This window comes from Candoia aspera, chromosome 15 (assembly GCF_035149785.1).
Source record: "Candoia aspera isolate rCanAsp1 chromosome 15, rCanAsp1.hap2, whole genome shotgun sequence".
In the NCBI taxonomy this organism is placed as follows: domain Eukaryota; kingdom Metazoa; phylum Chordata; class Lepidosauria; order Squamata; family Boidae; genus Candoia; species Candoia aspera.
The window spans coordinates 5208561-5232098 of record NC_086167.1 but is presented as its reverse complement, the minus strand read 5'-3'; the positions used below and the strand labels follow the sequence as shown (position 1 = coordinate 5232098).

Genomic DNA, 23538 nt, shown 5'->3' with positions numbered 1-23538 from the left:
TGGGGATTTGATTCCATGTAGATTGTCTGAGGAATGTTATGGTTCTTACCACCGCCACGTCTCAGAATGGCTTCAGTTGATCCATGCGATTGAAGGGGGTGGCCCTGCAGAAGTCATTGCCCTGTTTCCCTCAGGGATTCCAAGTGCTGGTGGAGATGGAGTGGCTGGATTTTGGCCATAAGTTTGCCGACCGCTGTGGCCATGGTGAGAACTCCGATGACCTCAACGAACGCTGCCCCGTGTTTCTGCAGTGGCTTGACTGTGTCCATCAACTCCAGAGGCAGTTTCCCTGCTCCTTCGAGTTTAATGAAGCATTCCTTGTAAGTGATTATTTTTCCCACCAAGATTCCATGTCAACAATTTTAATCTATTGAACCCACCCAGTCTGGCTGAATTTCCAAACCACACCTTCAAAGCAAAAGAGTGCCTTTAGTTCATCCTGTGACTCTGCTGTTAACTCTGGTAAAGAAAGAGTTGCATGATGGGTCACCATTCTCAGCCTCTTCTGCCTTTATCTTTGACACAGTCTGTTCCATTGTTGTGGATTGTGCATTTTGTAAGAGGAACCTGCACCTTTGCTGGCAAAAATTTTGCAAGTTGTGGGTTCCTTTGAGAAGTTCTACAGCAAACAGCTGTTAAAATTGCAGGTAGTGGCTTTGCATCTTCTGATGCAGAGTCTGTCTTGTAAAACATTCACAGTTGATTTTATTCTTCATCAAGTTTCCACCCCACCTTCTCTTCAGGAGCAAAAAGGCACCATATGTAGGAATCCATTTTTCCCCTATAATAACCCTGTGATGTCTGCTGAATAGGGAGTGAGCAACTGGCTGAAGTCATCCACTGAACTTCCATGGTTGAGGGTGGACTTGAACCCAAGTCTTAGAAGGGCTGGAAGAGGCTGTCCCTTGAAGCCTTAGGGTAGGGCTGGCCAGCCCACAGCCCACTTGCAGTCTCCCAGCTCTTATGGTGGTGGCAGCAATGGCCCCTCCTGTATTTCACAACTCAGATTTCACTGTCACAAACCAACATTTGATGCAAGAAGCAAAAGAGCTGCTGATGGATGTATTTTATTTCCACTTCAACTGTAATTAATAGATGCGTTCTAAAAAGCCAGAAAACAAGTACAGAAAAAAGTGGGGGGAGATGCCAGCCTTTCCCCTTCCAGGGGACATCATTGTCACAGAAATGCCGTCCTGTTTTAGGGAGCTGCAGTCAGTCATAATTGTCTGTAGATGGACAAGTGATGTTACATGGTGTGAGTATTTGCATGCAACTCTTGGTTATATTTAAGATAGGTTTATGCATGTGGTTTTTGAATCAGCAAAACTGAACTCCTTCAGTTGACTTTCAGCTTTCTCAGTGGAACTAAATGTGCTTAACTTGGGACAGGCCATATTTTTCACCTTTAATTTTTTTTTTCTTCTACTGGCCATATGTAAAAGAAATTGAATTCACAAGGCAGTGGATTCCTTTACTTTTTTTCTTGTTAGATTTTTTTTTCTTCCTAAACAAACAAACAAAACTAGGACAGTTTGCATATAGTTCTCAAACAATTTGAGTTCTCAGGTTGGTGTTAACTGTATTTTAGACAGTCTCCAGTGAGTCAGTTTCATTTGAATAATTTATAATTCAAGAATATTCTCAGTGTTCCAAATGAATTGTAAGATCCATTAAGCTGCAGTTTCAGTGCAAGTCTAATCACAACTAATTACTGTTCAGTAGAACTTGACTATCTAGGATTGTAGCCATTTTGTACCAATTCCTAATACAAACTGTCAGAATTAGGCACATCTTAAAAACAGAAAGATAACATTCCTGGAATTTTTATCTTTCATTATCTTGTTCTCAGCCACCTGTTGAACAGGAATGTAGATAATCATAGTTAATAGTGCAGAGTTTATTTTTCTTTCTTTGTACTTCCTTGAACATTTTGAGAAAGTTCATTTTATCAAAGGTGGAGAAGGCTGCCATGTGGCCAGTGGTTGAATCTGTTTGTGTAAATCAGGCATTTCATATATATTACAATAAATAATAAACCACTTATTATTCTCCTGGCCTATGAATCAGTACACACTGGGGTACAGACAGCTTCAGCTGTGATAACAGAAAAGGTTTTAGTCGCTGGTTATAGCACTCTTTCATGTGAAGATTCCTCCTACACACTTAAGTAAATAAAGTGTGTAGGGTTCTATGGAGTAATCTTCACATGAACCAGAGTGCACATGAATGAATGAATGAATGAATGAATGAATGAATGAATGAATGAATGAATGAATGAATGAATGAATGAATGAATGAATGAATTCACCCATTCATTCATTCACTCACTCACTCATTCATTCAATTTATATGGCCATCCAATTAGCAAGAGCAACTCTGGATGATTTACAGTTTGAAGAAGCATGAGATTAAGGAGATATACAGTATCATATATTAAACCCTCAGAATGAAAAACAAAATCCAAAAACAGGATAACAGAATATCAGAAGCAACGATGGGAGCAGACGCAGCAGAGACCCACCAGCACGTACCTCATTGCCTTCTTACGCTTTCCCCAGGCTCATTTCATTCTCAGGGGAAGAGCCACTTCTTCAGGAAGGGCTGAAGAGCCAGGGGGTCATCCGAGCCTCAGGGGGTCTGGTGTTCCACAGGGCAGGCGCTGCAGCAGAGAGGGCACACCCACTCGGTCCCACCAGGTGGTCCTGTTTCATGGAAAGGACCTAAAGCTTGCCCACTTTGCTGGATCTCACAGGAGGAGCAGAGACAATTGGTACGTGAAATGCAGATGTGGAGATGACCAAGCAGACGTCGCCCTTACTTAGAACTGGCCCCCTTGACTTGTTCGGGCTAAAAGAGTGTGTATATATAGCATATGATGAGTAAATGACAAGAGAAAGGCAAATGCATACACACAGTCCACACAATTATATACAGAACTTCTGAAGGGATACGGCAGTAGCCTCATAACTGGGTGTCCAGTTCAGCTATCCAGGCGATCGCTTCTGGTGTTGCTTCATGCAGATCTTCTAAGGAGCCGGGGTACGCATGTTGTGGGCAGTCTTGCACAATGTGTTCGATAGTTTGCATATCAGCAGCACAGTCGCAACACGGGGAGTCTTTCCAGCCCCGCTGACACAGAGCAGAGGCACTCCTTCCAGTATCACATCTGATGCTGTTCAATTTCATCCAGACAGAGCGAGGCAGGTTAAAGCCAGGAGGTTTGGAAGAGGGATCACTAATGACCAAGCCACGATGTGACAACTTGGACCATTCCTCTCTCCAGGCATTCTTAGGATTGAACTGGATAGATGTTAGGTGTATGGCTGTTTTCGATGCGCCAGACAAGGCGCATCATTTCTGGCACATTCTACCCCTGTGTGCTGGCTACCAGTGCCCAGCAATATGATACCACCTCACATCAGAAGATGACAAGCCCTCGCCCAGCTATGGTCAAGGATGTTGAACAACAAGGCCCTCCCTATTCATCAGGATATTGCACAGACCACCACAAGACTGAAATCTCGTAGGCTAAAAGAGTAAATACCCTTTGATAACCTTTTTTCCAAAGCTTGATTGGCTTCAGATAAGTGAGTGAGTGTATTTTCTCTCCAGTGGCATGTGAGTCCACCAGCCAAGATCTCAGCAGTGTCCTTTCTTGTAGGTCAAGTTGGTGCAACACACCTACTCCTGCCTCTTTGGTACATTCCTGTGCAACAACGCGAAGGAGAGAGGCGAGAAGCACACCCAGGAAAGGACCTGTTCAGTTTGGTCCTTGCTGCGAGGAGGAAACAAGGCCTTCAAAAATCTGCTTTATTCCTCCCAGTCTGAATCTGTACGTACTTGTTTTGATGGTGATTCTTCGTTTGCCCCTCCTTCCTTCCAGGGGGCACAAGCTCCTCTGTTTCCCTGTCTGACTCTCACCATTGCCCTGTGAAGCAGGTTCAGCAGAAGGAGCAGCTGGCTGAGCTCATCCAGGAAGCCGCGTGGCTGGTTGGCGGGTTGTCCTCAGGCCCCCTTCAGCCTTACCTAATTTCTTCTTCCACCCTGGTGCTTTATTTGTCATTTCTGCCCTCCCTGGAATAGGGGATATTGCTTTATAGTTGTACCTTATTAGAGGAAGGCAGATGTTTATTTATTGCTAACATTTTCATGCATCTCTATTTCCAACAGCTGAGAGTGGCGTAGACAGAAAATAAAAAAACATCAACAATACAGGTAGTCCTCACTTAATGACCATTTGTTTAACAATGGTCTGAAGTTATGACAGCCTCGGAAAAAGTGCTTTACGACCTGTACTCACACTTATGACCATCGCAAAATGTGGCACCACCCCCACAGTCACTCGATCGCAATTAGGGTTCTTGGCAGCTAGCTCGCAGTTATGACCAGTTGCAGCCTCCTGCAGTCACGTGATCATGATTTGTGGCCCTTTTTGCCAGTTTCTGGCAAAAAAGTCCATTGGGAAGTTGGATTTGCTTAATGGCCATTGGAAAAATGGTCGTAAAATCAGGTCCGGTCACGTGGTGATTCACTTAACTGCCACAGCTCATAATAATCAGTTTTCCAGTCCCTATTGGGGCCGTTAAGTGAGGACTACCTGTAAATGATATCCATCTTAACTGACACTGACCAGCAGGGGTCGATGCCAAAATCTAACATGCCTGGAATATTCTCTCCCAAACTAGGTTTTTACTTCTTTATGGAAAGCCATGAGGGAGGGCAAGCTGTTCATAAGAGGTTTTTTTTAATTATCTACGGGTTGGGGCTTCTTTGCGTTGCTTGCTGAACCCAGGGTCTGTGTTTAACCAGAGAAGATAGAACATCCTTGACTGTTCCTGTGTTAGATGATCTGGCCCTTCTTTGTTTCTGCACCGAAGAGGCAAATTATTTGATAACAGAAAAGGTGCTAGGGACACTTTTGAGTTGAAGGGGTTTACTGAGGCAAGGAATCTTAAGGTACAGGGTACCATTCTCCCAAAACAAGTGTAGCACTCTAGTGAGGATGGTCTTGATGGCTGTGACTATAATGGGCTGCTAAAGGTGAGCAGGTCCTCACAGGAAGGATGGATTGATAAGAGCAGTTACCTGCACATATAGAAGCATCCATGCCTGAACACTGATGTACAGCTGTATCAGGTGCAAACATTTATTGAGTGAATGGAGACATTGTTGGGTTTGGTTTCAGCTGGGGTTAACTCAAGGTTGACCAGGTAGGGAAGTTAGGCACTGCAGAAGAATTTTTATGCTTTTGCTGTCTGTCTGTCTGTCTATCATATTTCAGAAGAGACCATTGGAATAAGGGCTTGATCCAGTGCTATAACTGGGGAAGGAAAAATACATAAAGAGGTTACTGTTGCTGCATTTTATATGGAACCACTGGGATGTCTTTATATCCTACCACCACCACCCCCAAAAGGAATGCTGCTTGAATATGCTCCTTTGGCTATACCTAATAATAAATTGCAGTTTACAAGGCCTCAACCTCATAGTGCTAGACCACTGCAGCCTTAAATGTAATGCAGCACTTTGCTCCACCTTTGGTAAATTGATTGGAGGACAGCAAAACCATAGATGAAAGGTTAAAGGAGATCACCTTTGAATTCACATGAGCCTTTCTGGGACAGAGGAAGTTGTTATGTGTGGTAAATAAAGCCATTTGTCCTTTATATTCAACTACCTAGTTATGATTAACCTTAAGTCATGTGCCATTTAAGATAATTTGCATTATTAGATGTTTTGTATTGTTGTGATTCACCCACTTTTGAAATAATTTGCTTGCTTTCTAGCTGCATGAGATCAGACTAGAGTGCCTACTATCTAAATATGGGTGGGCTGGCAAAGACATCCCGGTGTATATTTTGGATAGGAGGAAGATAACATTGTGCTCTTGAATATGTTGCAACTGGAACAAACTGTAACGCAGGTTAGGCTCAATCTCTGGTTTTCTTTCTTAGGTGCTGTATCCTGTGTGCCATGTGCGCAACTTAATGCTGTGGAGTGCAGTGTACTTGCCTTGTTCCTCGCCTTCTACCCCTGTGGATGACACCTGTGCCCCTTATCCAGTCCCAGGTTCAAGCCCTGAGGATCAGCCTCTGAGCAGGTAAGCTCAGATTTCAGGTGATCTGATGTTAGACACCAGCTGTCCTTCCGTCGCTGCCCGTATGTTCAGAGGACAGCAGTTGTATAAATCTGCTGGTTTGTAGAAGACCATGATCTGCAGCAGTAATTGGCGATGTTGTAACTGATGAATGTAGACTTACTGAAAATGTAAACTCATGCCCTTCTTCTGTAGGCTACCAAAGACCAGGTCCTTTGACAATCTGACCACAGCCTGTGACAGCAGCGTACCAACCTCTAACCGGCGTAGCAGTGATCCCAGTCTCAATGAGAAATGGCAGGAACATCGCCGATCCCTGGAGCTCAGCAGCCTTGGGAATCCCGGGGATGATCCCTTTGATGGAGAAAGTTTGGGCAAACAAGGCAGGACTCTGGTTGGAGCAGAGCTTTCAGTAGCCGTGGCAGAGGGGCAGATGGAAAACATCTTGCAAGAAGCTACCAAAGAAGAAGGAAGCCTTGAGGAGAACGTGAGGTGCAGTCAAGAAAGAACAGGGAAGGAAGGAGAGGAGGATCTCACGCTAGATAAGGAGAGCAGGACTGAACACCTGGGTGGTTCTGCTAATAGCAGTGTTTATGAGAAGTCTGACAGGCATGCAGAAACCTTACTAGACAATCCAGTTTCTAACCAACAGCTGATATCTCAGGGTGCTTCTGAGCTTCAAGGACAAGAGGATGAGCACCCGGCTATCCCTTACGCTGTCCAGAAGCCAACTCAGGGGAGAGGGCTACAGCTTGGCTTTTTGGACAATCCTGGAAATAGTGAAGTTTCAAGAGAGGAGGAGGAGGAGGAGGAGAGTGTTAGTAGAAGTTCAGCAGAAGTTGAAAATGCTCTTAATACTGCCCATCCCATCCCATTCTTGCCTGTGGGACACGAGGCAGGAACGCCAAATATGGAGAGCTCAACAGAAACCTTAACGGAAATAGGAGCCAGGGCAGAGTGGGCGCAGAACGTGTCCTCCCATTTGCACCATCCCATGGACAACAGCATGGATGAACTTCCCCGGACTGTTGAGAAGAGGCTGGAGAGGGAGGGCTTGATGGACCCACACAAGCTGTCAGCAGCTCTGAATAGGACTCCTTATAGCAGCAACCCTTCCCCGTGTGCCTTGCCTTTAGCTGACTATAAAGAGGTGGTCTGTAATGGAGGTCTGGGGTCTGAGAATAAGGCAACCGAGGCCCCTGCAGGGTTTGGTGCTCCTCAGAAATACACTGCCCCCAACGGGCCCTGCATGAACGGAGAGGAAAGTCGGATGAAAGTTCCCCTGAGCCGGCAAGTCTCCATTGCCAGCTGCAGTTCTACCCCGCTGCACCCAAGGAGCCTGCACCACAAATGGGTCCATGCCACTCCGGGCCGGCAGCAGACTGCAAGCAGCCCAGACCAGCCTGCCCGGAATCATCTGGACGATGACGGGATGCCGATCTACGCCGACGTCATTCAGCAGCGCCTCCGCCAGATTGAAAGCGGGCACCAGCAGGAGGTGGAGAGCTTGAAGAAACAGGTGCAGGAGCTGAGGAGTCGCTTGGAAAGCCAGTATCTGAACAGCTCACTGCGCTTCAACGGGGACTATGGGGACGAAGTGGTAAGTACAAGGGCCTCTGCTCTGCTCTGCTCTGCTCTGCTCTGCTCACACCAGCTGCACTGCCCAAAGCACAAATGCAGGACAGGTAACAGCCCCAAACAAATGGCTGTGCTGGGCACCTCTGGCACATGGTTGACTTGCAGGCAGGACCGGGAGGGGCCCACGGATGGAATGGCTTTCTGGTTCGGTCCCTGGGTAGTAACTCTTGATCAGTTTGGGCATCTTGATGGCTGTTTTATTTTGAAGGGGAATGTGTGTGTTTAATCAGTAAATCCTTGGCTGGGGAGAGCTGTTGCCTTTCAAAATTATTTAATTATTTCATGGGGGGGCGCTGTTTTGAGCTTGTTCAGGCTCTGACTGGTTTCTCACATTTGGTTAAGCCGTAGTTTAAGTAAATCACAGTTTATCAAATAAGCTAGAAGTTGGTTGCATTCACACAGCATGTTAGGCCCAAACTAAAGCAAGTATATTACGGCGCTGTGCACCGTGTGAACCGCACTGTAGTTTAGATCCATCTACCAAGGAAACTAGGTGAGAAAGCAGCTGGCTGGTCTAGCAGGGGTGGAGCAGAAGCTTGGTCTTGTGATTCATCTGGGCAAGAGGTTGGTAAACCTCTGCTGGCTCAGATCTAGTCCCTGCTGAATTCTTGGCCCTCGTCTTCTGAATATACGTTCTGCCGAGGTTGATACAAACCTCCGAGACAGAGATAGTAACGTGTGCCCGTTTCCCGGAAAGGTTTTTTTCTTCTTCTTCTTCTGAGTTTTTATTTTAAAGACATCTTAATCCAAAAGTTCTGCTCTTAGCTTCCGGCTTGAATCGTGTATGTATCAACGGGACAAAGAAACAGCAGGACACATTTCCTGAGTTCTTGAAACTAGGGATTTTGAGATCCTCTTCAGAACTAGCTTAACAGGCATAATGCTAAAAAAAAAAGTAAAGCTCTCAAAGCACAGTTTGCTTTGAAGGTCCTGCTCTTTCCTGATGCAGGTCTCTGCTTTCTTCTTCGTGTGCCTCTAGTAAAGGAGCATTCCCAGAAAGAAGTGTATTTGCCGCACGGCCGTAAAGGCAAAAGCCGCATCCGAGGAAGCTGTCCCTCTGAGTGCCTGAGCCCATGGGAGAAACGAGGCATCCCGGAACCTGCCTGGCCCCTGCTGTCCCGGTCACTCTCTTTCCTCCTTTTTGCCCAATAGTTACATCCAGGAGTATTTACATGCCTGTCATTCAGAGAGTGGTGGACGGATGCATTGCTCCCATACTGTTTTTCTTAAGAGGCTAATAATACTTGTGGCCGGTATTCTCTGGTACTTCTGTGGAAGAAACTGGGAACCTAAGTATCCCTTGGGCCAGCGTTTTGCAACCTCACCAATTTTAAGATGTGTGGACTGCAACACCCAGAATTCCCGGCTGGGGAATTCTGGGAGTTGGAGTCCACACATCTTAAAGTTGCTGAGGTTCAGAAACACTGCCTTGGGCATTCCAGTATTCACTGCTGGAATGTTTGCAGCCCCATGTGTTTTCTTGCACCTCCCTTCTTTAAGTGGCTGTCCTGTAAAAACAGGTCAGCATACCTGCCTCACCTTTGGCACCCCATCAAAGAAATTTCAAGCCTTAGTAACATTTTCACCATTAGTACAAGCTGATATATCCCTTGCCTCTCTGCCAGTTTTAACACCGGTCTCAGTTTTCTGGCATAGGAAGCTTTCCAGAATAAGTAAGGATGACAGAATCAGCTTTCCCACCCCACTTTTCCCAACCTCTAATCTGATTGCTCCCACAGCAGATGTAGAAGATTCCCTGTTCCCAGCTGCTAACCCATTCCATGGACTGGGAGTAGGTTATGCTCAGCTGTGTTTGTTTGCCAACAGACTTCAATACCTGACTCGGAAAGCAATCCAGATCACAACTGTTTGTCTCGCTGCAGTACAGAGATTTTCTCTGAAGCCAGCTGGGAGCAGGTGGATAAACAGGACACAGAGGTACAGGCAAAAATCCATCTCTAGGGCCCTCTCCTTCTATAAGCATACTAACAATGCCGCTCCGCTCTGTGATACCCACCTTTGGTTCTAACACTGGCCTTTATAAACTTCCTTCCTTGGCTCTGTTGTCTCGAAAACTTTTCAATCTCTGTGCCTGTGCCAAAGAGTCGCTGCTTTCAGTTCTGCGTCTTTGGAAAGTGATGAAAGCCGTTTTTGGATTTGCACATGGTACATTTGGCTCTGGAAGTGTGCAGAGTGAAGACGTTTTGTTACGGCTTTCTCCGAGATTGGGCAAACTGGGTTTTGGATTACTCGGCAAGAAGAATCTTCAGGGTCTTTTTTCCCCCTCTTGTCTCCTCCCTTCCAAATGCTGGAGCTTCTCTATAAAATACGTCTTTTTTGGGGGGGCTGTTTTCTTGTTGCTTTTATGCTTATGCGTTGGTGTTATATCTGAAAGCAAGGGCTCTCTTCTCTTTGTAGGTGACACGGTGGCTCCCTGATCACCTGGCTGCACACTGTTACAGCTGTGACAGCGTCTTCTGGCTTGTCAGCAGAAAGCACCACTGCAGGTATTGTGCCTCACAGGCGGGGCGAGGGAGGGGACGCAGCCCGTCTGGGTCCCGCCAGTATAGTCCTTTAGAGTTACCACTAGGCCTTTGGGCCTCTGACCGGCCTCCTTCCCAGGTAGAGCAACTCCCCAGCCAAAGCATCCAGCTGTACAGCCAGTAGGACAGCAGACCAATGTTGTTTTCCAATGCTTCCATCTTCGCCATCAGCAGCAGCTCCATTTAGCTCTTGTCACTTCCCTCGTCTAATCTGTTTTTCTGCATCTCTGGCCCGTGAATAAAATTACGGCGCCTCTTACACGCTTCCATTTATAGAGCATACTTTCAGACGTTCAAAATGCTTCTATTTGGAACATTGTCCGATCATCTTTACCAAACCCTGCAATAATGTTTATCTGTGTTTTATCTCCACGTTGCAAGAGTGGGCCTGAGGCCGAGGGTAGTTTGCCTGAAGCAGCCCACTTGGTTCACAGCAGAAACAGATGCTGAACCTTCCAGGGTCCCTAGTTAATGAATCTGCCAACAAAACTAGTGGAATTAGTATTCCTTGTAAAGAGAGATTGGTTGAGTGAAGCCATTACGCTGCATCGTTTTTGTTTTTGTTTTTACTGAACTGTTAGTTGGAAGATCATCTTCCTAGTCTGTCTCTTTGGGTTTCTGGTTGCGACCTTGTTGGGTTTGTCTGCATAGTTTTGGCCAACTTTTTCTTCTAGTCACCTTAACAACTGTTACTAGTGTCCAGAGCTCCAGACTCCTTGGTGGCTTTGTAATGAGAATTTGCAGTAAATCCTGTTTTAAAGTTCATGTAGTTGTCTTAGACCTTGCTTTCTGTGAGCTAGTTAAAGAACAGTGCAGTCCCTTTGCCCTGTGTCTGTTGTCATCCTCTTTGCACAAGATAAATTGTGGCCTGAAGTGAGACATGGTAATTTCTCGCACACCCATTCCACAATAACTTGGAGTGCATCCCCCATGAAAAGGGATTGCCTAGTCATGGTTCTCCATGAGGACAGATCCTTGTGTTTCCTAATCTCTGGCTCCTAATGGCAGTGAAACCCACTGCATGCAACAGATGCTTATTTGACTAAGAACACAGCCAGCTGCGCCCAGCTGAAGAATAAATAGCATTGTCTTGTTCTGTTAACATCAGCCCCACTAGGTAGACTAAACCGGAAAATCAACTCCACAGGAAGACTAGAACTATACTTTATTGAGATAGGCTACAAGAACAGGATCCTGCAAGTCTGATTGTGCTATACCTACTCCTTTTTGAACAGTGAATTAGGGTGGTGTCTGCCTGAGCCGCTTCCAGATGTTATCTCATTGCTGTGGACTTAAATAATGTTTCAGCCCCTTTTGCCTAAGTAATGGTTCCTGCCTATTTCTGTCAAAGTCATCTCTTTCACTCTTTACAGTTAACGTGAGTATTGTTACCAGAGGAACCGGTCTTGTAGAGTGGGCAGATCAGTGTCTTCCCTCTAAATCTTCTTGGGCTTATTCTGGCATTATGTATCTGGCTTGTACTTCACCTTATTCTGCCTTGGAGATCAGGTCAACCCTAGCAGAAGCAGCTCTAGTGGACAAGAAGCTGTGAAGATAATGTCTCAGGACCTTTCTGTGCCCTGTTTTCTCCAGCTTACAATGGGTTTCCAGGTAGCTTCCCATCCAAGCACTGACCAGACAGGTTGAGCTCAGCTTCAGTAAGATGGCTGCAGCATGCGCCATCGGAATATGTCCTAATAAGATCCAATTATTTTATTTTATTTTTTAATTTTATTAACACCATACTACCCCAATCAATATCTTTTCGATAGTAAAACTGTGGGGTCGTGTCCTTTGTATTCCCCCAACCCACCCTAGTTGTCTTCCTAGAGCATGTAAAGATAAATTCTTCTTACTGGAGCCCACTTGTGTTCCTGCATGTGTTTTTTTTAATAGTGATTTTATTAACAATTACAATTAAGAAGATAAAAACTAACAAACTAAAAAAGAAAAGAAAAAAAAATAGAAATTGCAGAAGAGAAAAAATAGGAAAATAGAAAAGAAAAGAATATACTAAAGAAAAAGAAAAGAAATATCTAAAGAAATGACTTCCCCCTTCATCACAACGTTAGTAATTTATCATCTCTTAAAATACAACAAATGATCTCTTCTTTCTGTATCCCATCTCTTACCTAGAAACAAATCCTTAAAGCCTTGTCATTTCAATCCTGATCAGCAAAAGTCCATTAAGGGTTACCAGGGATGACAACATATCTATTTTAACCTTGATCAAATAAACCAACTTTATATTCCTCCCCTTTACTTTTAACAATCTTGATCTTTAGTCCTTTCAAATAATGTCCTAGAACTTGATTGCTTTTCATTTTTATTTTGTCTCTTGTCACCAAATTCTTCAAAGCTTTAACAAGCCTTTTTTGTAAATCCAATGTAGGAAAACTATCCAGGTCACTCTCTCTTATAATTAACTTCTGAGTCCATTGTTCAAAATATTCGTTCAATATATCCAGTGTTAAAATATTTTGCTTCATTCTGTATTCGTAAGTCAAATTTAAGTGTTCTCCTTTAATTGTGTTCTTTAGTTCCTTCTGGTTCCCTCTAGTGTCCAAAAAGTCTCATCCGATCATGTTTTTTTTTAAGAGCATTCAAAACAAAAGCATTTTCCCATGGGAAGGATCCTTATGCTAATTCCAAAATCTTATTTCAAATCCATCTAGATCCTTAGCCCATTGGTAACTTTCCAGAATCAAAGTTCTAATTACCCTTTTGCTGTTTATTCCTAAAGATTTTTTTTCAGTCCTTAAACTTATATTTAAAACTTGTTTTGCTAAGGATTGAAGGAAACTCACCTGATGCTGTAAAACTTGTTGATCCAAAGATTCCTAATAGCTGAAAAGCAGTTAACAAGCAATTTCCGAAATTTATTAGAAAAGGAAGTATGCAAACCCAGGGTCCTTAAAGGCACTGACCGTGGGTTGAACAAGACGGCTAGTCCCTGGTGTCCCAGAGCTCAAAACCTGCCTGAGACTGCCGTCTTCCAGTCTTCTCACGCGGGGTGACTGTCTGGAGCACTCGTGGGTAACCTCATGTACTCTCCTTGTCCAGAGAGGAATTGTGAAGAGCCGGTCTCTTCGCCAGCTCTTCATTCCATTGCGGTCATCAGTTCCGTCTTCAGTTCGCCGTTTCTTCCCCGGAAGCCTGTGTTTCTGCATGAGTTCTTGACATGCCTCCTGATTGGAAATAGGTGGGCTCAGAGTAGCTTGTCATGTAGAGATACAGCAGGCAGCCTCAGTGGGCGAGTAATGTAGGTGTGTAAGAGTCCTTGAACTGAACGTGTTACTCATAGCTCACAGCACAGGGTTTTTCCTTATAATGTACAGTATTAAAAGTGTTCACTACCACTCTCGGGCAAGAGCAGGTGTTGGGAAGCTGAGGTCCTCCAGATACTGCTGCATCCTTCATTGTTGGTGGTGCTGGCTGAGGTTGCTGGGACTGTAGCTTGCAACATCTGGGGAGCCACAGGTTTCCAACTCCAGGCCCAAAAGAAGATCCCAGTGGCACTTTTTAAACTTCTCTGGTTTAGTGTCTGCTCTGAGCTTTTTCTCCCCTCCTTGCAGGGACCCTGAACGTGTTGATCAGACTTGGTGAGCATCTGCATCAGCCTGTTGTCTGTCCACATTGCTCTGATCACATCTCCAGACTAACCTTTACCTTTTTCCTCTGCACTTCCTTTGCCTAGAAGTCATAAAGTGCAAGCAGCCAACAGGAAGTTGAGCCCCCGCCTTTTTGTTTAACATTGGACACTGCCAGTATCTTGCTTGAGAGGTGTTTCACTTGCAAGAGCAGCTGGTCCATTTACACTGCTCCATCAGCAGATGATTTTGGTCTTGGTCTTGCTGGAATTAGGGGCAGCTGATGGTAGTTCACTGGTTCTTGAACCATCGCCCAAAAAATCTAGAAACAAATAAAAGAGCTAAGCAAGCTTTAACACCAGGGACAAAACTTAGGTAAAAAAGTAGTGGTTGGAAGACAAAGCAGTGGATCTCCTTTGCTAGTCATGTGGATTAGCAAGGCCTGTGAATCTGACAGTAAACTTTAGGACTCTGGCAAAAAGAAAAAATAAGTGGGCATGGATCCTATTTGGGGGGAGTATGATCTCTCTGAGTGAGATTTGGACAGACACACTGAGACAGAAAATTCCATAAGCAGCCCCTGCTTCTCAAATTATCTCAGAAATAAGCTCTTGTCCTATAGCAGGAGATTCTGCTGTGATCTTTTCCATACCTGATCCACAATGCTGGTTTAACAAAAGGATTATTTTGGGATTGTTTTTGTTTGGGGTCATATTTCTCTCCCTCCCTCCCTCCACTCCTACTGTTTTTGGTGTTTTTCCTGACAGCAGTATCTGTTTGAGTCTGTAAGAAGGCTTTGGAATCTCCTACCCCAGTCTAGCTTGACTTTCCTAATAGAAAGATTACAGCTTGATATTTGAAGGCTGCTTCACCTGGTGTCAGGGCTGGTTTTTTTTTTAAAGGCTCCCCTTTGTTTGCAGTTACATTAAAGATAACATAAAACAAAATCACATCCAGGTATTAAAGCTTAAATCAAAGGGGTGAGTTGTTCTGTTGCATCCTTTTATCCAGTCAGCTGCCTCACATCTCTCTAGGTAAGCTGCGTCAAGTCCTGAATAGGACCTTGGTGTGAGACACAAAAGGTCTTTCTTCATTCCTGCCCTAACTTTGGAGGTGAGGGATTCTGATGTAGCTGCATTGTTTCTGGTGACCCAGACGACAGCCCTCCCTGCCCAAGGTGCATGTGCTAGAATGCCCCCGCTGATTGACAACTGACCAGTCTGTCAGCTGCTGCATCGCTCACACCATGTGGACTGCCTCTTGTTTTTCCTTGCTGCTTGCTGTTTGACTTTGCATGGCCATACCTGATTCACACGTTCTCTTGTGCTGAAGCCTCAGTGGGCTACAGTTGACTCCCTCTGAGTCCTATCAGCTTCTCAGGCAACATGATTAGCTTGCCGTTGCCAGGATCAGTTGGTGTTTAAGTTTGGGAGTAATCTGGAGGCAGACTTCAAGTGTCCCATTGCACCCAACACAGACATTTGTGATTCAAGGGGGATCTATAGAATATATCCTTTTTTCACCCCTTCAACTCCCTAGCATTGCAGGAGTAGCGCTGCCTTGTGGACCATCCCTGAAGGGAAGGAGCTTAAACCTCTGTTCCTGGTGTTATTCTTTGACCAGTAACCCAAGAGGGCTCCTTTTCTGTGTAATTAAACCGTGCTGTTCTTGTTTAGAAGTTGCATTTCTGCATTGCCAACTCACATTCATGTTTTTTCTTCCCGTTTCCGACCGAAGGAATTGTGGAAATGTGTTTTGCTCCAGCTGCTGTAACCAGAAGGCGCCGGTCCCCAGCCAGCAGCTCTTCGAACCCAGCCGGGTCTGCAAAACCTGCTACAGCAGCTTGCATCCCAGTAGCCCCAGCCTTGACCTTGAACTGGACAAACCCATTGCTGCCACCTCAAACTGAGGCTCCGGCCTGGAAGGGAAGCTGGGATGAGACAACGTTGCCTCTGTCCCTCATGGGGACACACCAATTCCCGGCGGACCGAAGCTGGTAGCATTGGAGTCGCTGTGCACTTTGGAGCCGGAAGTACAGATTACTGCTCAGAGGGAGAGGATGATGGGTAGATAGATCTCAGCGGAGCATTCCTTCCCCACTGTTACTTCCCATTCCCTTTTCATCCTTCTCATGTAAATTTAGCGTGGATTTTGCAGGAAGACTGTGAAGGGGGTCCAGTCTGGAATCCTCCTGAAGGCTTCCGGCTGCCCTGTGGTTGAACTGCGTGGCAGGCGGGTCCTTCTCTGCTGCCAAGAAGAGGGGCGGCTTGATTGCCAGAGAGACTGTGAATACCTGTAGTGTCAGGACTGGCGCTTTCAGTCACTCCTGTTACTTCCCAGCAGCCCCTTGCTGTTTGGAGAGTCGTTGCTGCTAGAAGAAACGGAAACTGCCTTCTCAAAAGGACTCTCCCCCTCCCTGTTCTCAAGAGTGGGCCGGATTATCCTGTTGCATGAATGCAAGGGGTCGATTGCAAATCTCCACACCGGGCGGTTCTCTGCCAGTGCCGGCCAGCTTGTGGCTGAGGGCAGGAGCGGCCTGGGTTGCTCGGCTAAAGACGACACTCGCTTGCTTTGAGGGAAGTGAGAGGGGAAGGGGTTGCTTTACGCTGGCACCCCGATGTAAAATTCTGTACATCATTATTATTTTTATTTTGTAAAGGAATTGGTGCCTAGGCTTGATGGTAGCTTTTAAAATGCCTCTCCTTACCCCCATTTTAAACTTAGTTTACACAGAAAGTAGAGCTGCTTCACTGCACTCAGTAGGCTTTGTGCAAAGTCAGATGGCCTAATGGCGTTGAGGTGTCCTTTTCACAAAACAACCCCCTAAAGATAAAGTGGGATGGTTTTACTTTGCTCTATAGCTGGTTAGAAAAGGTGGGCTTGCTGGTGCCCCCAAAATGAGGCATTAGGAAAAGATAGCACTTGGCCAGAACAAATTTAAAATGTTTTCCTTACAATAAATTAACTTTTTTAATGTTACCCCATCAACATTTGATAGAGTCCTCCTATTTTTCTAAGTTTTATATTTCCCCCCTCACTCTCCTTAAAGTATACTCAGCTTATGGTCTTGGAGTGGGAGGAAGAATTATAATTCCTGTTTTGGAGAATTTATACCCCGTGGAAAGATGCCCGAATACATCAAGAACCAATATACTTCTTTCTCTTTTCCCCTCGCCTGCTTTATCTTGGAGAATTTGGATTGGTAAATGCAATTCCTTTTTTTCTGGGTCACCACTTCAAATACCTTCCATAGAATACCTTCTCTGTGACATTGATTTTTACACAGTGCAGATCTACACACTGTCCTTGAGCATCGTGTGGAAAGTTCCCACACCCGAACTGCCGTAAGTGCACAATACTGGCATGACACTCCTTCTAGTGTGCAAGATCCATAAAGAGCAAGCTACCTATAATGGGCATAGAAGGAACAAGAAACCACGCAGGGCATTCTAAGCATTTGTACTATGATAACTAGACTGGCCTTCTAAAAGGAAACTCCTGTAGTGAAGCTGAAGTGTGTAGAACAAAATAATGCAGGGAAGTCATTTGAGAATGAGGATCAAAGTCCCAGGAGTGTGCGGCCAGAGGCCTTGCAGCCTCAGTGCAGACAGGGTGTTAACTTCTTGGTGCTCCTTGTTTTCTTCCAACCGGGAGAACCAGTACAAAATTTCAGTGTGGCTTTTTAATAACAAATGAAATACTCCAGGAAAATCAGCAGATGCACAGTTCCAGGTTGTGAAAGTGGAAACAGGTTACTGAAGTGTCCTATGGAAGGCTGGCTGATTTATACTTTTCCAATAAAATTGGTCTGTGGAGAGACATTAAAAAAAAAAAAGCAGAATAAAGGGGAATGGTATTGTGTGATGTCCTGAGCCAGTGTGATTTTATGGTACAGACGGTGAAAATAAGGTCTGATGTTCAGCAATTCATCAAAACAGGTGCCAAGGGGTTCCGATACGGGTTTGGGGGTCTGTGATGTACAGTGTGAATAAACGCTTGCAGCTCTTAGTCTTTTGAATCAATGAAGCACTTTTTTAATGAATATTTTTCCCATTGGATGTGAAGCAGGAAACCCGGCTCTGTGTGTGCGTGTGTGCGAGTGCGAGTGCGTGTGTGCGTGCTACACAGATCTTCTAAAGAAGAGCAAAACTACTCTTTTATACTTTTCATTTTTTTTGTCAAATGTAGACTCTACAATTAAATATATAAATAAAAGTGAAATAAACTAGAGTTTGTGCACAGGAACAATTGTTGACCTACTTCCTAATTTTTATCTGCCCCAATCGTTGTATTGTTATTTCCTCCTGCTGAAACAGGTCAGTCTGGAGGTTTCTCTCTTCCTCGATTTCCCTTAATTTCAAGGTCATCACATTTAAAAACTAGCCAATTTTATTGTCCTGGATAGCTGTAAGGAATACTTTTTATTATTTTATATTGCTTGAAGGCAAGATTAGATTCCACTGCATTTCTAGTTCTGGAGCAAGTTAGTCATCTCCAGTGGGACTCGGTAAGCTATCTGTGATGGTACCTGTTAATCCTCTTCCTTGCAAAGTTTGTGCAATTTAAAAAATTGGCGTCCTTCTGTGGGGCTGGGAAGACTGGAATGAGTTTCCTGAGAATGTTGAATGTGGTTTGAAAAGGCACTTCCTTGCAGCTGGAAACACCACAGTACACATCTGTGAAGAGAGGATGGGATGTCCTCAACCAGGACACCGCAGCACCACTTCCCTGTATTCCTAGTTAATTGCGCTAACCACGCCTTACACAGCTGGTTTTCTCAAGCAACACAATTCATATATTTTGAATAAACCAAGAACTCTTCTGGCCCTTTTTGTTTGCTCTGTTTGGCAAGCCTCATGTTGTTTAAAACCTTTCTTCCTGCCTCCTCTGTTCAGTCTGTAGGAAACTTTGCTTACGCACTAATGTGAGACTTCGTATGAATGTGTGGATTTGGCAAGTAATCTTGGAATTCCATGGCAAGACCAATGTAATCAACACGTTCAGTTCCCCTGGATTTCCAATCACTAGGATCCCGACCTGGCTGGCAAGCAAGGCCAGTCCTCCGGGCTGTTGGGCCAGGCAAGTGGGTGGGTTCTGTTGGTGGTGTGGCTTTTGTTTTGGGGGGTTTTCTTTCACTGGGGGGGGCTGGGTTTTTATTGTTACAATGGTTCAGCATGTCTGCAGAGCAACAGATGGGGAAGACAGCTTTATTTGACACACAACAGAGGTGCTTCGCTGGGATGTACCTGCAGAGTGTTCTCTAGATTGGTTCCTCCAACATCTGTTTTGAAAACAAAACTTGAGGCTCATATATAGACAAACATACACAGACCCACTTCTCATCCAGGCCACGTCCTTCACCGGATGGCATCTTTCACCACCTTAATTGTCTGCTAGTTTTCCTGTCAGAAATGGATACCCATCATAAACCAAAGAGGTATCCAGAGAAGCTCCTTCCGGACTGTAAGAACCAGCCTGGTCTTCTCTGTCCACAGGGCAGAAGTCCTGCTGACACCACCTAGAGAAGATGTGAGAAAGCCTTCTGCATGTATTGGCTTCGAAGTACGAGTTCCCAGTCCCAGACCCCGTCTCCCTGAATGCCGCTTCCTGCTGCTACGATTTAAAGGACTGCTGTGAATTCACGCATCCTGGAGGCCGATGCCGGCCTGTGACGGTCAACGTCCAATAAGGGGATGTAGCAGCTCGCATATCCTATCTCGTTAGGACAGAGGGGACTTCTCAGAACTCGCTCCCACAACCAGTCAGAAGGCTGCCTGTGTCACTGCAAGGATGGGCGGAGGCCTTTTGGAGAAAAGGGGGCTGCTTGGGAGGAATGGCAGACCACTCCCTTTTTTACCTAATTCCCCAAACTCTGGAAGCATGCCATCTACATTTTGTCAAATCTCAGTGGAATAATTTTAGGCCTGAGGGGACTTTTCAGGGTGAAAAGGGGAGCCACTGTCACCCCAAGTTTTCGTTCCCATTGCCATCCTTATTTCTGAAGGGGGGGGAGGCAAGGGGAAACCAACTTGTGCCACTAAAAATCACGCCTGCATTCACAGGTGCTGGGGGGAACCGGTAGAGCCTACTCATTGCCCCCGCCTGCATGAAGGGGCTGTCAGTTGCCCTTTGCTTGGCCTCTGTTCATTCTTCCTCTGCAATTTGCAGTCAGTTCTCTGGGACTTGCAGAAGCTGTTTGTCCCAATCAAGCGGCCCCTTCTCAATTTTCGGAGCAGCTGCTCTAGCCGTACTGCGGAACTGTGTTTCCAGCAGTTAACGGGTGCAATATTCTGGGCTTCTCAGTCTTTGTGTTGGGCATGGGATTAGATTCAATGGATACCTCTGAGCAGCGTAGATATTTGTGGCTGATGCACCAGGCCCGGCAGCATGCTCCAGGAGGAGGACTCCTGCAGGAAGTAAATGCACAGTCTGTTCACATTTCTGATCTACCTTCCTAGTGTGTTACTCTTACAAGAGCTAACCTGTTCCTCGTTCCAATGTTCTGAATACATCGTAACGCATGTCACTTTTCTGATCCGTGTCTGCTGAGTGGAGATTTCCAGCCTTGCCAGGCTGTAATCTCCTTACTGTAACTGTGGAATGTATGTTTGGGTTATTGACTGTGTTCAAGGTTACTTTCTCAGGCCGATGTGGGTGACGGTTGCTAACACCTGGGAGGGGGTGGTTGCTAAGTGGGAGCAAGGGCGGAACCGGGGTTGAAGCGAGGGTTTTTTAGTTTGTATTTGGCGCGCTTTTGCTCATTCTCAGCTTTCTTTGTATCTGCATACTATTCTTTCAATAAACCAGTTATCCTTAAGCATCTGCTTGTGAGACTGAGTCTGTCAGAATAGGCAACCATTACATAAAGCTGAGAAATCCTAAAACCTTATTCCACTAGCCCCTATCCAAATTCGTCTGTGACGGGAAGCGCTAGCGAGGAACGAACCGAGATTTCAGGAGATGGAGAGCGAGGCATCGAGCGAAGGGGAACTGAACTCTACGGTGGTGAGAACGGAGAAGGTACCCTGCAGCGAAGCCCCGGAAGGTCGGGCAGAACCCAACCCCAACTCGAAAGAGGAGGGACGTCAAAAAGTACCAGAAACGACCAGTACTTCGGCTGGTGACTACGTGGGAGGAGGAATCAGTCAGTGGGGAGGCTCAAGCCTCCTGGAAGTGGCGGTACCCGCTGTCACCTAAGGTGGTCCAAAAAGAGGTGCCCGAGGGATCCCTCACCCGACCGTATAAAGGCGTTGGAGGCAAAATTGGACTCAGTTGAATCCATGCTGAAAAAAATGTCAATGGGGGGGGGGGTTCGTCTGAAAAAGGAAGGGAAGGGTCCCACCGCAGGCATTCCACCTCACCGTCACCCCTACCATCCCCCAGAGGGAGAAGCCGGGCTCGGTGTTGAGGAGAGGAGAGGGGCCCGAGGGTGACAATTTCGAGGTCCCCTCTGGCAGAGAGGCGCTCGCTAGGGGCCGTGCAAAGAGCTGAGCGACCAGAGGCGGCAAGACCCCCCCTTTCACGGTAAAGTTCAATGGTGACCCTACCAAATTGTCCTTCATCACTAATGCCAACAGTTATATGGAGGATTGGGAACAGGGGTTCCGGTCAGAGCAGGGCAAAATCAACGCCATTGCTACCAAGCTGAAGGGGAGGGTGGCCGATTGGTATGTACAGCTGTGCCAATCGGATGCTCCAGAGTTAGAAGACTTCAAGGAGTTCCTGTGGGCGTTAAAGCAGCATTTTGAAGACCCGTTAGCTCAGGAAAGAGCGAAGCGGGCATTAAAGGGACTGTACCAAGGGTCACGATCCGTGGCGGATTATGCACTGGAATTTAAGGCACTGGCTGGGAAAGTGGAGGATTGGTCCCAATCCATGCTGGTGGAGATGTTCAAAGATGGACTGGAAACGGAAGTCCTGAAGTGGGCCCTGGGGCAAGAGGACCCAAGAACCCTGTACGACTGGATTCAGCTGGCGAGCAGCGCTGAGCACACCCTGGAGACATTTGCCCACCGAAAATCGATGAGGTATGGGAGATTCAGTAAAGGGTCCTGCACCTCAGCTCCTCCCAGGAGATCCAGCCAGCGGACCTGGGAGGAAGAAAAGGAGCGACGCTATGCGAGAGGGCAATGTCTGCGGTGCGGAAAAGAGGGGCACCGAGCAGTGGCGTGCCCGAAGAGAAAGACCGAGGACCAGCTGGGAAAGTCATCTGGAAAATCCCCTTCTCTGCCAAGAAAGATGAAGGCGGCACTGGCGGAGGTCGAACCGGAGGAGAACCACCTTTCTTTGCCGAGGAGGAGGAGGCTGTGTTTAATCAACCAGCAGGAAATGGCAGCCACCTGCTTTAAAGGGCGCCGCTGGGCAGGTGGAAGAGAACGGGTGTGATCACGCTTCGGTGAGTGGAAACTTCCCTACCCTGACAGTAAAGGTGAAATTGGGGTCCCAAACAAGAACTGTAGAAGTGTGGGCGATGATCAATTCGAGGTGCTCACGGTGTTGAATGCACCCGGACGTGGTGGCTGCGTTGGAGTTACCCACGTTCCCTTTGAAACGGCCCATGATCTTCACCTAATTGGATGGATCTACAGCGGGGGGGAAACCGGTGACTCACTCCACAGGGATGGTGGCATTGCAAATGGGTAGCCACTGGGAGAAATTGCCTTTTGTGGTGGCGCCTGTGGGGGGTCCATTTGTCATTTTGGGGATGCCTTGGTTCGTGCAACAGAACCCACACATAAATTGGGTGCACAGAACTGTGACTTTTGCAGACGGATTCTACAAAGCCCCTGATGGGGATGAATTGGGCAACGGCGAGGTGGGGAGAGCGGCAGCGGCAACTCCGCATTCCCTTACAGGTTCGCTAGACGGGCTGCCGGAACAATACCAGGACTTTGCAGATGTGTTTGGCGAAAAAGAGGCGGATCAGCTACCGCCGCACCGAAAAACTGACTGTGCCATAGACTTTATCCCTAATGCAAAGTTGCCTAAGCCAAAAATCTATGCTATGACCCAGAAGGAACTGGCAACGCTAAGAGAGTTTGTCGACAAAAATCTAGCTAGGGGTTTTATCGAACCCGCCAATTCCCCAGTGGGTGCTCCTGTTCTATTCAGACCAAAGAAAGATGGGACTTTGAGATTGTGTACGGACTTCTGTGGATTGAATGCAGTATCAATATTAAATAAATATCCCGTCCCATTAATCAAAGACATGTTATCACATCTGGCAAAAGGGAAAATATTCTCAAAGTTGGATCTGAGGGAGGCATATTTCCGCATTTGTATAAGGGAGGGGGATGAATGGAAGACTGCTTTCAATTGCCCTCTGGGCTCCTTCCAGTATAAGGTGTTACCTTTTGGGTTGGCGGGAGTGCCTGGGGTTTTTATGCAACTGATCAATGAGGTCTTGCATGACCGTTTATTCAAAGGGGTCTTGGTGTATTTGGACGATGTGTCAATTTATACTGAAACAATGGAGGAACATATAGAACTGGTCAAACAAGTACTCAGTAAACTGAGGAAGGCTGAACTGTATGCTAAATTGTCCAAATGTGCTTTTCATAAATCTCAAATTGACTATTTGGGCTATAGAATTTCAGACAAGGGTATTGAAATGGATCCAGCTAAGATTGAAGCCATTCTGGCATGGGAGCCGCCACGTATGTGTAGGCAG

At 46.1% G+C, this 23538-nt stretch overlaps 2 protein-coding genes across 5 annotated transcripts in view; one reads left to right on the top strand and one right to left on the bottom strand.

Moving 5' to 3' along the window:
- The window catches only part of MTMR3 (myotubularin related protein 3), a 60664-nt gene extending 42770 nt beyond the window's left edge, over window positions 1-17894 (top strand). Inside the window, exons 14-21 of one of the 4 annotated variants that reach the window (XM_063315354.1) lie at window positions 135-320; window positions 3662-3832; window positions 5955-6100; window positions 6293-7697; window positions 9563-9673; window positions 10154-10242; window positions 13854-13880; window positions 15606-17894. In XM_063315354.1, coding sequence (XP_063171424.1) covers window positions 135-320; window positions 3662-3832; window positions 5955-6100; window positions 6293-7697; window positions 9563-9673; window positions 10154-10242; window positions 13854-13880; window positions 15606-15777 — 2307 coding nt within the window. In that variant the 3' untranslated portion in view covers window positions 15778-17894. The remainder of the gene's footprint in view (window positions 1-134; window positions 321-3661; window positions 3833-5954; window positions 6101-6292; window positions 7698-9562; window positions 9674-10153; window positions 10243-13853; window positions 13881-15605) is intronic. The other 3 variants (XM_063315356.1, XM_063315355.1, XM_063315357.1) reach the window with 3 other exon arrangements.
- GAS2L1 (growth arrest specific 2 like 1) overlaps window positions 1-23538 on the bottom strand; it is a 338981-nt gene that overhangs the window by 105877 nt on the left and 209566 nt on the right. The gene's annotated exons all lie outside the window — the stretch shown is intronic.